This window comes from Rhinoraja longicauda, unplaced genomic scaffold, assembly GCF_053455715.1.
Source record: "Rhinoraja longicauda isolate Sanriku21f unplaced genomic scaffold, sRhiLon1.1 Scf000070, whole genome shotgun sequence".
Taxonomy (NCBI): Eukaryota; Metazoa; Chordata; class Chondrichthyes; order Rajiformes; family Arhynchobatidae; genus Rhinoraja; species Rhinoraja longicauda.
The window spans coordinates 201,096-216,505 of NW_027601288.1; the positions used below are offsets into that span (position 1 = coordinate 201,096).

General features: G+C 46.1%; 1 protein-coding gene across 1 annotated transcript in view; it reads right to left on the minus strand.

Moving 5' to 3' along the window:
• The window catches only part of LOC144589748 (uncharacterized), a 126,304-nt gene that overhangs the window by 90,026 nt on the left and 20,868 nt on the right, over nucleotides 1-15,410 (minus strand). The window contains exons 3-4 of the mRNA XM_078394847.1: nucleotides 8,022-8,306; nucleotides 1,890-2,006 (exon numbers count right to left, since the gene is read on the minus strand). Coding sequence (XP_078250973.1) covers nucleotides 1,890-2,006; nucleotides 8,022-8,306 — 402 coding nt within the window. The remainder of the gene's footprint in view (nucleotides 1-1,889; nucleotides 2,007-8,021; nucleotides 8,307-15,410) is intronic.

Consider the following 15,410-nt stretch of genomic DNA (forward strand, 5'->3'; position numbering starts at 1 on the left):
CTCCTAATGAGAATGATCCAAGAAGAATATCGGAATAAGACAATTTGCTGGAGGAACTCAGTGGGTCAACCATCATCTCTGGAGAATATGGTAGGTGACGTTTCAAGTCTGGATCTTTTTTCAGGCTGATTGTGGTGGCGGTGAGTGGGGAGAAATGTGGACAAGAGGAAGAACAGGTGAAAGACAGTAAGTAAGGTGGATACAGGTGAGGGGAGTTTTTGATAGGCTGATAATTGGGGAAAGGCAAGAGATGAAAAGACAGGTGTGAAACAAATGGAGTGAAGAGTTGCAAATTGTGCAGTGAGATGAATTCATGTAAGTGGAAAGGGAGGGGGTGGGAGCAATTTGCACGAGGAGCAAAAATGGTTAGCAACCGGAAAATCCACTAGGTTTTGGCGGATAAAGCGGAAGTGTTCGGCAAAACAGTCGCCGAGTCTATGCTTTGTCTCGCCAATTGCCAAACATTGAAACTCTCGTCCCATTGCCATACCAACCTCTCTGTCCTTGGACACATGCTCACTGAAGAAACAGCACTTCACATTCTGCTTGTGTCGCCTTAAATCCAATGGTATGAACACTGAATTCTCCAAGATTAAGTAACAATCCAAACCGCACACCCGCCTTATTTCCGCCCACTCTCTCCACAGTCTCGCACGGATTTCTCCTCTCCCCTTTTCCTTCCTCCGATATTCCTTTCTTTATTTTCACAATCTCCAACACTCAGTCCTTCTGCCTAACATCTTGATGTTCCATCTCTAGCCTTTGTTCAACCAACTACCTATCAAAAAAACCCTCCTCAATAACATCCATCTCACTTGCCAGGCTTTGTGTTGCCGCACCTCTGCCAGCTTACGGCTAACTCTGCCATCAGTCTGAAGAATCGGAGAGGCTGAGGCAACGTGTGAGCAGGCAACGTTGGATAGCGTCTGAACCGAGGAGGATGTGACGGTGTGACCATGTAACATGGACCCCAGGGGGATGGGGCAGCGTTGGACACGGGAAGGGTGGGCACTGGGGGAGTGTGATCATCTCCATAGCCGGTGTTCAGACAGAGAACAGATCACAGCAAAAAAACGCACATTAAACGAATGCACTGATGAAGAGGTGCAGATGCACTTATCGCCTGAGGCAACACTGTAGTTGATGCCAGCTAATCTTCCTAGGATTATCTTCCACATGCATGAACCACCCAGCTTCACTCCACTCTCTGTGGCCTCATGCTCCCTGGCTTCAATGGATACTTTGTCATGTGTACCCAAGTTCAGTGACCATCCTCCTGTACACGAGGATCAGGAGAAGAATCGATACACTATCTATTATATTGTAGTGGCCTGGCCACAATATAGAATAGATCAATGCACACCGTCTTCTACCCAGAGGATGAGAATCAAGAAACAAATGACATAGGTTTCGGGTGGAGTAGGGGATTTTATGACAAAATCGGTACATGAACAGGATAGGTTTAGAGGGACATGGGCCTTACGCAGGCTTGTGGGACTAGTGTAGTTGAGCCATGTTGTTTGACATGTCCAAGTTGGGACGAAGAGCCTTGTTCCATACCACATGCCTCTATGACTCTGAGGCACAACTTGGACCATAATAACTCTAACAGTGCAGACTGCACAGAGTTCAAACACAAGAGTCGCCACGTTTTATGCGCCATCTTCTACTCTTCACTTTCTCAGAAAGCCTCTTCCCAGTCACTGCTTTAATGCACATCTGAATCTTCAGTGAGGATGATTCATCACCTCTGCGATCACTCCCTCGGTCCTTTCAACTACCGCCTGCAGGGTAACATCCTCTCTTTCTCAGTCCCTTCCTTATTCCCTTATCCTTCTGACCTGTGGACCATGCATTTGATGAACACCAGATTTCAAGACAACATTTACATCTTGAAGAAGTCTGCAGCACACCTGTGTCCGTCCTTGTTGTTGAGGTTACTGGAGCCGCAGTCCTGTTTCCATCTTCTGCCATTGTGTGGATAGGTATTACCATATTCTGCTGCTCTGCAGTAAACCGAATAATAATAGTGGGATTAGACAATGATTAAGACAAGAAGGAAAAGATTGCCAAGTGAACCGTGAACCACAATCCACCACTACCAATCTTATGGTGTTGGGGATGGGAGCGGGTAGGTTTTGTGGGAGGGGGCGTGGAATGTCCACATTGATCCAGAAACTAAACTGAATCTGCCATTTCCATCCTGTGGCCTGGTGGTATAACAGTATTGAAATCTTGCACTGAGACTCGCTTCTTCACATTCAAACCTTCCCCCATGGACCACAAGGGACACGTCAAGAGATGTTGTAGCTCCTACGCCATCCAGGATAACACTGACCACTTGCCTGACTTGACTTTGACTTCTCCAACTTCAGATAGTTCCTCTGTCCCTCTCTTTCCTTCCCCCTTCCCAGATCTCCCAGTCTTCCTGTCTCCACCTATATCCTTCCTTTGTCCCGCCCCCCTGACATCAGACTGAAGAAGGGTCTCGACCCGAAACGTCACCCATACCTTCTCTCTTGAGATGCTGCCTGACCTGCTGAGTTACTCCAGCATTTTGTGAATAAATACCTTCGATTTGTACCAGCATCTGCAGATATATTCTTACACTTGCCTGACTTGCGTGGCAGCCCATTCACTTGGATAAATGGGTCAATAACTAGACCGATGCTGCAAAGGCCAGTGCTGGGTCTCCCTATTTTACAACCTACATTAATGACGCGGATAAAAGGACTTCGAAGTTTCGCAGGGCACTTGAAAATATGGCGCGCGAATTGTTTGGAGCATCGAAATTGTCTGATTGAGCAACTAATAAGAAGGCAAGATCCAGCGAAGCAGCCCGTTGGGAGTGGCTGTGTTGGTAGAGAGGCTGTGTAGAGGTAAAGTGCTGTGCAGAGGGCAAGTGCGAGTCTTCGGCTCACGAGTCTACGGCAAGGAGACTGAGGAGAGGGGGCTGCAGATAAAGGTACAGTCTGTTGAACCTGCTGTTTAGCCAGTTGTGTGATATTGGTGAGCTTGTTAGTTCTTATTTCAGTAGCGTCAAGAGGCAGGTGGAATGATGCAACGTTCCTCCTGCAGCACGTGGGATGTCAGAGCAACTGCTGGTGTCCCTGGTTACCAAACCCATGGGAAATGTGTCCAGGTGCAGCTCCTTGCAGGCTGTATTTGGGAATAGGAGGTGCAGACGGATGACCTCGGGATCATCCGAGAGACCTTTTGGACAAAACTAACAGCGAGGTGGGTCATGCCCAAAGACCAGGATAAATGGAGGTGGGTGATCCCCAGGACCTCTAGTTAGCAAAGGGTGAAGGTGGCCAATCCCTTTCAAAACACGTAAAACGTTTGGAGACGGTTAGGGGATGACCCGTCAGGGAGAGCAGCAGTATCAGCAGGATGAGACTCCGTGCCTGGCAAAGCCATAGTGGTAGGATATACATCTGTTGGGGAGAGAGGAGAGAGGTGGACAGGAGATTCCATGGAAGCAATCGAGACTCCTGTATTGTGTATTGCTTTCTGGTGCCAGGGTCCAGGATGATTCGGAGCGGCTACTTGATATTCTCAAGGGGGAGAGTGAGGAGCCAGAAGTCACTCTGCATGTTGATACAAATGACATTGGACGTTCAGAAAAATGTAAAAATACAGCGCAGTGATCTCCGTAGTACTCCTTGTGCTCCGTGCTGGGGCCGACGTGACCTGTACAAGAGGGATGAGTTGCAGCTGAACCTAAAGGGAACACCAATATCCTGAGTGGCAGCTCCCAGTCTCCATCACAAGAAATAGACCACTGCCTGACGTCTATTACAAACCCACTGACCGCCACAACTATCTCGACTATACGTCTTCCCACCTTGCTTCCTGCTTTGACTCTATCCCCTCCTCCCAAATCCTCCATCTACGCCGCATCTGCGCCCAAGATGAGGTGTTCCATACTAGAACATCTGAGATGTCCTCATCTTTAGGGTACGGGGGTTCTCCTCTCCCATCACAGATGAGGCCCTGACTCGTATCTCCTCAGTACCCTGCAGCTCCGCCCTTGCCCCCCCTTCCTATTCGCAACAGAGACAGAGTCTCCCTCGTCCTTACCTTCCAACCCATCAGCCGTCGCAGACAGCACATAATCCTCCAACATTTCCACCACTTCCAATGGGGTTCCAGTGGCCACATTTTCCCATCTCCACGCCTTGCTGCCTTCCGCAGAGGCTGTTCCCTCCACAACTCCCTGGTTAACTTATCCCTTCCCATCCAAACCACCCCCTCCCCAGGTACCTTCCGCTGCAACCGTACAAGACACCTGTCGCTATACCTCCTCCCTCGACACTGTCCAAGGACTCCAACAGTCCTTTCAGGTTAGGCAAAGGTTTATTTGCACCACCTCCTACCTTATCTACTGTATCCGTTGTTCAGGAAAAAAAACTGCAGCTGGTGGTTTAAATCGAAGGTAAACGCAAAATACTGGAGTAAGTCAGCGGGTCAGGCGGCATCTCAGGAGAGAAGGAATGGGTGTCGTTTCGGGTCGAGACCCTTCTTCAGATATATGTCACAGGAGGGGGCGGGACAAAAATAGGATTTAGTTGAACACAGGAAGACAAGTATGAGAACTGGGAAGGGGAGGGGATAGAGAGGGGAATCATGAACTACCTGAAGAGCGAGAAGACAATGTTCATACCGCTGGGGTATAAACTGCCCAAGCGAAATATGAGGTGCTGTTCCTCCAATTGCCCAACTTTTCGTCTTTCTTCGGTTTAAACCAGTATCTGCAGTTCTTTCTTACACATCCGGACCAGCAGTTTGCTACAGCTATGTGCGTGGATCGACGCTAAATTGGTTGAAAGGTGAGATCCAATGCATGACTGAGGCAAATGAGAAGCAGGAGGCTAACTTTCAGAGAAAGTTCAGTGGAGAAAATCAGAATGACAGCGAGCCAGGATGGGCTACATGATTGTATTGCAATTATTAATGTCAGGCTGATGAGCTGAGGGTGTGAATAGGTGTGTGCGACTGGGATGCTATGTAGACTGTTAGGCAATGACCCATCAGGGAAGAGCAGTAATATTAGGCAGGAGGAAGCATTGTGCCTGGAAGAGCCATAGTGGTAGGATGCACATTAGTTTGGGAGGGGGGGGGGGGGGGGGGTGGTGGACACTATAGACATGACATCAAGCGAGGGAGGGCTGTTTGATTGAATTGCAATTATTTTAATGTGAGAGGTCTGAGGGGTAAGGCGGATGAGCTGAGGGTGTGGATAGGTATGTGTCACTGGGATGTTGTAGCTATTACAGAAATCTGGCTAAGAGGTACAGGACTGGCAGCTTAATGTTCCAGTAAAGTAGGGTAGCTAATGTAACCCCACTTTTCAAAAAGGGAGGGAGAGAGATAACGGGGAATTACAGATCAGTTAGTCGAACACGGTAGTGGGGAAAATGCTAGTCAGTTATTAAAGATGGGATAGCAGCACATTTGGAAAGTGGTGAAATCATTGGACAGTCAGCATGGATTTATGAAAGGTAAATCATGTCTGACGAATCTTATAGAATTTTTCCAGGGTGTAACTAGTAGAGTGGATAAGGGAGAACCAGTGGATGTGTTATATCTGGACTTCCAGAAGGCTTTCGACAAGGTCACACACGAGATTAGTATGCAAACTTAAAGCACATGGTATTGTGGGTTCAGTATTGATGTGGATAGAGAACTGGCTGGCAGACAGGAAGCAAAGAGTAAGAATAAACGTGTCCTTTTCAGAATGGCAGGCAGTGACTAGTGGGGTACCGCAAGGCGCAGTGCTGGGACCCCAGCTATTTACAATATATATTAATGATTTGGACGAGGGAATTGAATGCAACATCTCCAAGTTTGCGGATGACACAAAGCTGGGGGGCAGTGTTAGCTGTGAGGAAGATGCTAGGAGGCTGCAACGTGACTTGGATAGGTTAGGTGAGTGGGCAAATGCATGGCAGATGCAGTATAATGTGGATAAATGTGAGGTTATCCACTTTGGCGGCAAGAACAGGAAAGCAGACTACTATCTGAATGGTGGCCGATTAGGAAAAGGGGAGATGCAACGAGACCTGGGTGTCGTGGTACACCAGTCATTGAAAGTAGGCATGCAGGTGCAGCAGGCAGTGAAGAAAGCGAATGGTATGTTGGCATTCATAGCGAGGGGATTTGAGTATAGGTGCAGGGAGGTTCTGCTGCCATTAAGGGAGTACAGAGAAGGTTCACCAGATTGATCCCTGGGATGGCAGGACTTTCATATGAAGAAAGACTGGATAGACTCGGCTTGTACTCGCTGGAATTTAGAAGATTGAGGGGGGATCTTATAGAAACTTACAAAATTCTTAAGGGGTTGGACAGGCTAGATGCAGGAAGATTGTTCCCGATGCTGGGGAAGTCCAGAACAAGGGGTCACAGTTTAAGGATCAGGGGGAAGTCTTTTAGGACCGAGATGAGAAAGGTTTTTTACACACAGAGAGAGGTGAATCTGTGGAATTCTCTGCCACAGAAGGTAGTTGAGGCCAGTTCATTGGCTATATTTAAGAGGGAGTTACATGTGGCCCTTGTGGCTAAAGGGATCAGGGGGTATGGAGGGAAGGCAGGTACAGGATACTGAGTTGGATGATCAGCCATGATCATATTGAATGGCGATGCAGGGACGAAGGGCCGAATGGCCTACTCCTGCACCTATCTTCTATGTTTCTATGTTTCTATGTAGGATGTAGCGAGTGAGGTGAGGGCGAAAGAGGACTTTATTGATTAGGAAGAATGTTGCGGCAGTAGACCGAGATGATATGACCCATGGTTCGTTCACGAAAGTCTCTATTGGTGGAGCGATTAAATAAAAATGTGCTGATCACCTTGTTGGGTGGGTGAATTGTAGGGGGAGGGGTTCGGGCGGGTGAAAATAGTCAGCGGTAATTGGAGGAGCGCAAATGCCAAGAGATTACAGGTAACTAGACGGCTAATAATGTAGTCATTTTGGGGGATTTTAACTTTCTAAATATATTTATAAATTCCAAATATTTGCTGTCAAAGGAACATCCGTAAATTGGGATGCTTTGAAAAATGTTGTGATAAGAGTTCAAGGCATGCATGCTCATATTAAAGACAATGACAAGGCAAGTGGGAGCATCGAAGCTTGCATGATGAGAGAATCTGAGGCTCTGGTCAGGGAAACGCAGGCAGCTTGGGATCGATCTAGGTACGTGGGATCAAGTCTATTCCCAGAGGAGTTTTGGGAATTGAGGAGCGTACCAAAGGAGGAAATCAGGCGGGTATACAGGGACCAAGAGGTAGCCCTGGCAGATAATATTAAGGGAGATTCATAGTTCTAATTTATATCAAGGGAAATAGGGCCCTTTAGAAACCAAAGCGGTCATCTCAGTGTGGAGCCACAGGAGATGTACAACGTTCTTATTGAGTATTTTACCTCTGTGTTTAATGTGGAGCAATAAGCGTAAAGCAGGGAACGTGGGACAATTAATGGAAGTGTAGAGTACAGTCTATATTACTGTCGAGGTGGTGCTGAATACCTCAAGGTGTATGAAGGTGGATATATCTCCAGGGTCTGATTAGTTATGCCCGAGGTCAGTGTGGGAAGGTAGACTAGAAATTGTAGTTGCCTTGACTCAGCTATACGAATTATCATTAGATACAGGTAAAGTGCCAGGCGCCGGGGTGGGGGGTGGGGTAGCTATGCCATGCCTGCACTTAAGAGGAGCTGCAAAGTAAACCATGGGAAGTATAGACCAGTGGAACTAACGTCTGTGGTAGGCAAATTACTGGAGAATATTGAGGGGGACAATATATCCATATTGGGATTGATAAGGACTGATTGCGCAGAGTTAGCTTAGCTTTGTACATTGGAGATATGATCAGGGTCATTAACCAAGTCAGTATAACACTGCTCCACCACTATTCCTCTCTCCTATTTCCCCTCGCCCTAACTCCTTAGTTTTCTTTTTCTCTTTTCTCTCCCTGCAATCTTCACCATTCTGCAGTATCCCCTCCCCACCCATGTCTCTCACCTGCTCCTTGGATGAGACTCGATGATTCCTTGTTTGATAATTCTCGGTTATGGTGGATTTCGCCACTTGGGTCCGTTCCAGGGCCGTGAACCATGTCTCCTATTCCTCTCCCTCTGGACTGACATTGCTCCCTTTCCTCTTCCGCGGGCTCACATTCCAGTGAGGTTCTGCTCTCCGTCCGACTTTGCTTTTCTGTCGTTGATCCTGTGTTCTGACCATCTTTCTTTGAAGAGGTGCCTGGCCAAATTCTTGTGAGGACCTTGACAACTTGAGTTAATATCCCACCTGAAAAAAACCCACATTAATTGTAGGTTGCACGACAATTTCAAATTAAGAGACCCGCAGGTTCGGAATAACTGGTAGCGATATGAGCTGGCATTCTGGGGCAAGTGGAAGTGCATGATCGTCTTAGAAACAGAGCACGAAAACAGGCACTTTGGCCCAACCTAACTAAAATGCCCCATCTATGCTAGTCCCATCAGTCCAAGGTTTGACCATAATCTCTCTAAATCACTCTGTCCAAATTTATTTGGGGGGAAAGGTTTAATAGGAATCTGAGGGGTACCTTTTTCACACAAATTGTGATGGGTGTCGGGAACAATCTTCCAGAGGAAGTAGTTGAAGCAGGGACTATCCCAACATTTAAGAAACACTTGGACAGGTACAGGTTTGGAGGGATATGGGCCAAACGCGGGCAGGTGGGACTGGTGCAGCTGCGACATGTTGGCCGGTGTGGGCAAGTTGGGCAGAAGGGCCTGCTTCCACTCTGTGTCACTCTATAACTCTCTGACATGTTATTATTCTGCCCGCTTCAATTTACCACCTCGGACAGCTTGTTCCATATGCCCACCAATCTGTGAGAAGATGTTAACCCTCATATTCCTATTAAATGGTTCCCCTCCAATCTGAAGCGCCCGCCCTTTGGATTATTCAACTCTGAGGAAAAATACCTGTGCGTACACCCTTTCTATTTCCCCCCATTATTTTATACATCTCTATAAAATCAGCCTTCAAGCTCAATATTTCATCATACTTAATTTCACATGTCCCTAGGTACAGCGAAATGCATTGTTTTGCACATAACCCGGTAATATCATACAGTAATAACTCGCCTCGGCAATACACAAGAGTCGCCGCGTTAATCAAACAGATCTACTTGCTGCTCGCAGCGGCCAACCAGGTCGGCCGCTGCACGTGGCCACAGACGCCACCCCACCCCCACCCCATCGCCCCCCTTTGTTCTCGCCGTCCCCCGATGGTTCCCCTTTTGTTACCGGCGATCTCCCTTTTGTCCCTCTGTATCCGGTGGTCCTCTGCCTGGTCCCACATTTGTTCTGGGCTACCTCATCACCTTCCCCCCACCCCGCTGAGTCTCTCCTCTCCTGTCGTCCTGCAATCTGGAATGGGCCAACATTCCCTACTGAACATTTCAACTGAGCTGGGAGGACAACGTGTTTTGGACAGACCCGAGCACCACACTCGAGATGAACAAATAATGATGGCTCCTGCACACTAAAGAATAAAGTTCTAGCCTGCCCAACTTCTTTCTGTAGCTCATGTCCTCGGGTACTAGGTACATCCTCGTAAATATTATTTCCACAACGTTCCATCTTAATACTATCTTTTCTGAAATAGGGTGACTAAACTGAACAGAATACAAGTGCGGCCCATGTCTTGTACAACTGTAACATATGTTCCAGCTTCTATATTAAGGCCAGCGTGCTAAAGACCTCCTTCACCACTATCTACCCGTGATGCCATCTTTTGGGGAATTAAGTACTTGTACTCCTGGATTCTCTCCAGGGCGTTCCCTTTCAACGTGAATGTCATATTCTGGTTTGACTTCACAAACTTATATGTCCAAACTTGCTAATCATACCTTGACATCCCCATTGAATTAATTTCTTCAGATGAGACAGCACTGGGCCCAACAGGGACCCCAAGTAGCACACTATTCACAGACCTCCAGTCTGAAAAGCAATCTTCCACCATCATTCTGTTTCCAACCATCAAGCCAATTCTGTATCCAGTTAGGCATCTCCCCAAGGACACCATACGATCTAACCTACCACATGGAATCGTATATGCTGAAATCTGTATAGACTATGTCTCTGGCTCTGCCCTCAACAACCTTCTCAGGTACATCTTCAAAAGAGCCATTCAAATTCGTGAAACCTCCAAAGCCAAAACAATGGTGACTATCCCCAATATCTGTCTTTTCAAATGCACATACATCTTATATCCTCTCCCATAACTGTCTTACCACAAACATTCGGCTTATTCATCTATAGTTTATGCTTCACGTGGTTCCCAGTCTTGAGCTATCAGGTTTTTCTTTGCAACACTTCTCAAACAGAAGCACAGCATTATCTACCCTCAAATGTTCTGCACTTCACCGACGGTTAACGACGATTCACATATCTCAGCCAGGGCTCCTGCAATTTATTTTCGAACTTTCAATAACGGCCTTAGATACATCTAATCACAGATCCCAGAGATTTACGTATCTTCACACGGTTAAGGACATCCAGCACCACCTCGACTGTAATGCAACTGCACTCAAGACTTGAAGTTTTTCTCTATGCCAAATACGGAGGAGAAATTATAATTGAAGACCTTGTCCATCTCCTGCAGCTCTACACATAGATGGCCACTGAGGGTATCCTTTCACTCTCCAGTTAACCCTTTACATTTAATATTCTTGGAAAGTCTATTTGACTTATCCTTAATTATAAGTGCCATCATGTGCACCCTTTTTGCCCTCATGATTTTATTCTTTATGCTCCTCAACCTCTCACAGGTCTCCCAGGAAAGCATTGACCTAGACCTAACCCATGTCCCCTTTTCCCTAAGAAGAGCCTCGAATTCTCACATCAAGCTGGGTTCCTCACTAAGAACATGCATATCTTTAAATCTCGCTATCACAATTTAAAAACTTCCCCTTTCACACGACCCTTTGCCCACAGACGACCGACTCCAATGACTGTTCCTATTTCAAACGGTCAAAGGTGGACTTCCTCCATCCAATTTAGAATTTTACATTTAAGGCCAGAACTGTTCTTTTACAGAGGTTTCAACGCTAATTGAATTGTAGTCATTGGTCACAAAGTGGTCATCAACCGACATCTCAGTTCGAACTATCTGAATACTACTTTGGGTTATGTCCGCCAGTTTAAACCCTCCTTTGCAGCACTTTCAAAACTGCCCACGCAATGTTAGTCTCCTTTCAGTTCAGGTCACCTCTATCCCTGAAAAATCCAAATTATGCAAATACCTGAATCTCCGATCTTTGCACCAACTCTCCTCAGTCGTGCATTCATTTTAACGGTACGTGCATAAACGTCACACGTACCGAAGTACTGTGAAAGGCTTGGTTTTGCATTCAATCCAAACAGTTCAGATAGACCACACATAGATACAATTAGTTAAAACTGAAGAGCAGATGAAGCAAAGGTGGAGATACAGAGTGCGGAATGTAGTTCGCAGCATTGTAGCGCATCAGTTCATTAGAGAAAGTGCAATGTCATTGATGGGGTAGACGTAAACAAGTAAAATGTAAATTGGGAGAACAGGAATACATCCCTAGCTTATGAGAGGTTGGTTCTCGAATTCGATAAGATCGTGGAAGAAGCTGGCCTTGAATCAGGTGCTATGTTATCTCCAGATATCCAATATAAAATATGGATGGTTGTTACTTTGAGATAATCTGATAATTTTGTTCCAAGTTTTACCAATTTTGGCCTTTCAGTTATCTACCAAAATTGTGATCACTTGACTCTACCGCCGGAACTGGATTTGAACCAGTATTTGTGGATGATTACTCAACATGTTTTGCGGAGAAATGAGATTTCAAATTTAATCCTGATAAGGGCAAATTTACGCATGTTGGAGGGACATATAAAACCAGGATATTTACCATGAATGAATGACAAGGGCCAAGAGACTACTGAGAAACACGCGTACAAATCCTTAGATCCCTAAAGTCAGCAGCACTTTGGTAATTTGTACTACATTCCTACTTTGGTAACCTTTGACATAGGTATTGCCTGTACACCATTATCTCTTTGCCTTGTCACATTTGGATGAAAGATAATGGTGGCAAGAGAAGAGATAAGGAAAGACATAGGCCTTGGGGTGATGGATGGATGTGAGGGATGGACTAGCAGGGAAATAAGGGAGGCGAAGTGTGAAGCGATAAGAGTATTAAGATAAGGGTAAGTCAGCAAATGGGATTTAATGGTGGCAGACCAGACAGGAGGACTGCAAAGAAATGAATTATTATAGAGCAGGAGTGTGGGTATGTAAAGAAGATAAGGTTTCGAATAATCCTATAAACATAGACTGCCCGATGCACTAAGTGGACAGTCAGGGCAGTCAGGCGGTTGACTTCCTGATTGTTCCAGCCGTTGTTTGCAAATAAAGGATTTTAACTTCTCGAAGAATTCTCCGTGTCGCCTGCCTTAATTTCGAAGCTGAAGAAAACCACGACAATAACAGCAGAATAAGAATGCACATGATTCACAGCAACGTGGTCCTCTAAATTCAAAGCTCATTTACGGAGAAGACAGACGTTTGTTATTCTGGCTAGGGGTCTGTGGGAACACTGGGGTGCACAGTTTTAAGCTGAAAGGGGTAGAATTGAAAGGTGATGTGCAGGTGAAGTTTTATTTTACACAGAGGATGGTGGGTGCCTGGAACGCGCTGCCAGGTGTGGTGGTTGGGACAAATACGATAGTGGTATTTAAGAAGCTCAAGGATATGCAGGTGGATATGCAGGGAATGGAGAAATATAGATTGTGTGAAGGCAGCGGAGATGAGTTTCACTTGGCATCGGTCCGCATGGACATTGTGGACCAAAAAGACCTTTTCTGTCCTGTGCGTTACTATGCTCTATCTACCTTTGTTGATCTATGTATAAAATCGCTACGTACTATTTTCCATTTGGCCTTGTTACTTCAAACACGACCCTTGCATCCTGTAATCTTAATGATATAATGCAATTTTATTTAAATGGCTTGTTTTGATCTTTCTTTCTCATCATATCATATCATATCATATATATACAGCCGGAAACAGGCCTTTTCGGCCCTCCAAGTCCGTGCCGCCCAGCGATCCCCTACACCCACTAGGGACAATTTTTACATTTACCCAGCCAATTAACCTACATACCTGTACGTCTTTGGAGTGTGGGAGGAAACCGAAGATCTCGGAGAAAACCCACGCAGGTCACGGGGAGAACGTACAAACTCCTTACAGTGCAGCACCCGTAGTCAGGATCGAACCTGAATCTCCGGCGCTGCATTCGCTGTAAAGCAGCAACTCTACCGCTGCGCTACCGTGCCTGTAGACCTTTTCAGATTATTTCTCTCTCGCTGCGTGGCATAAACACGGAAGTCACACAGCACAGACAGAGGTGCTTCGGCCAAACGTAGACTTGTCGACCAACCTGCCCTACCTGAGCCAGCCCTATTTGTCCAAGTTTGCCTTTATCACTCCAAACCTTCCTCGTCCATGTACCTGCCCAAATGTCAGTAAAATCGTGTTATTGTACGTGCCTCAACCAGCAATTCATTCCACATATCCACCACCCTCTGTGCCCGAAGTCATTTTTAAAGGGGAATGGAAACACAGGAACCCATCCCCCACACCCGCTGGGCCCCCTTAGTTCCTGCCATCCCCCATTGGATCTCCATTTGTTATCAGCGACCTCCCCGAGATCCCCCTGTTCATGGTGGCCCTCTGACGGGTCCCATCTTTGTTCGCGGCGACCTCCCTTGAGTCCCTCTTTGTTCTCGGTGCCCCTCTGCGCAAACAGGGCAGAGTGAGATACGTAGGGCACTTCTGACCATCCACTGCATCCTGACCTGTCCCCAGCCATCCCGACTATGCTGCTGCAACCCGATAGGCCAGGACAAGAGAGTGAGGCCGACGATCTGTGCAACTCCCCCTCACTTAAATCCAAGTCAAGCGCAAGTCATGACTTCAACCTCGGCCAGCATACCGCAGCTGGCGGGGATCCCAATCAGCGGTCGAAATAATAAGATTGAAAGTGAAGTCATGGTCATCTTCGAACCCGAAGGACGAACACCAACAAACACTGTACATCTTACCACTTTATGTCCTCTCACGTAACTGTCTCACCACATACACTAGGTTTACTAATCTATAGTTTATGCTTCTCGTGGGTCCTCGTCTCTAGTTATCAGAATTTTCTTTGCAACACTTCTAAAGCAGAAGTACAGCATTATCTACCCTCAAATGGTCAGCATTTTACCCATGGTTAACAATGATTCACATATCTCAGCCAAGGCTCTTGCAATGTATTCTCTAACTTTCAACAGCAGCCTTAGAGACATCTAATCACAGCCCCCAAAGATTTACGTATCTTCATACGGTTAACGACATCAAGCACCACCTCGACTGTAATACAACTGCACTCAAGACTTCAAGTCTTTCTCCTTGGTAAAGACAGAGGAGGAATTATAATTGAAGACCTTTCCCATCTCCTGCAGCTCTACACACAGGTGATCACTGAGGATATCCTTTCACTCTCCAGTTACCCCTTTTCCTTTAATATACTTGGAAAATATATTTGCCTTCTCCTTAATTATAAGTGCCACGTTGTGCACACATTTTTGCCCTACTGATTTCGTTCTTAAGTATGCTAAAGTATCCAAGTATTCCTGATTTTCGCCTTTCAGTTATCTCTCACACTTCTACCAGGAAAGCATTGATCCGAGCAGCCTATACCTAACCCATGTCTCCTTTTCCCTAACCAGAGCCTCAATTTCTCTCATCATCAAGGGTTCCTTACTTGTCCTTCACTGGCAACATGCATATCTTGAAATCTCACTATCACAATTTAAAGACTTCCCCTTTCAGATGCCCCTTTGCCCACATACAACTTACTCCAATCACTGTTCCTATCTCATACTGTCACCACCCAATGTAGAATTTTATATTGAAGGCCAGAACTGTTCTTTTACACAGGGTTTCAAAGCTAATTGAATTGTTGTGATTGGTCACAAAGTGCTCGTCCGCTGACAGCTCAGTTTGAACTGTCTGAATACTACTTTGGATTGCGTCTCCCAGCCAATCAGTTTAAACCCTCCTTTGCAGAACTTTCAAAACTGGCCACACGGATGGATGTTAGTCTCCTTCCAGTTCAGGTTCCTCGTCTACAGGTCACCTCCCTCCCCAAAAAGATCCAAATTGTTCAAATATCTGACTATCCGACCCTTGCACCAACACGTGCATTCATTTTAACTGGATGTGCATGAACGTCACGTACTGAAGTACTGTGAAAAGCTTGGTTTTGCATGTAATCCAAAAGGATCAGATATACCACACACAGATATAATAGGTTGAAACTCAAGAACAGACGGAGCA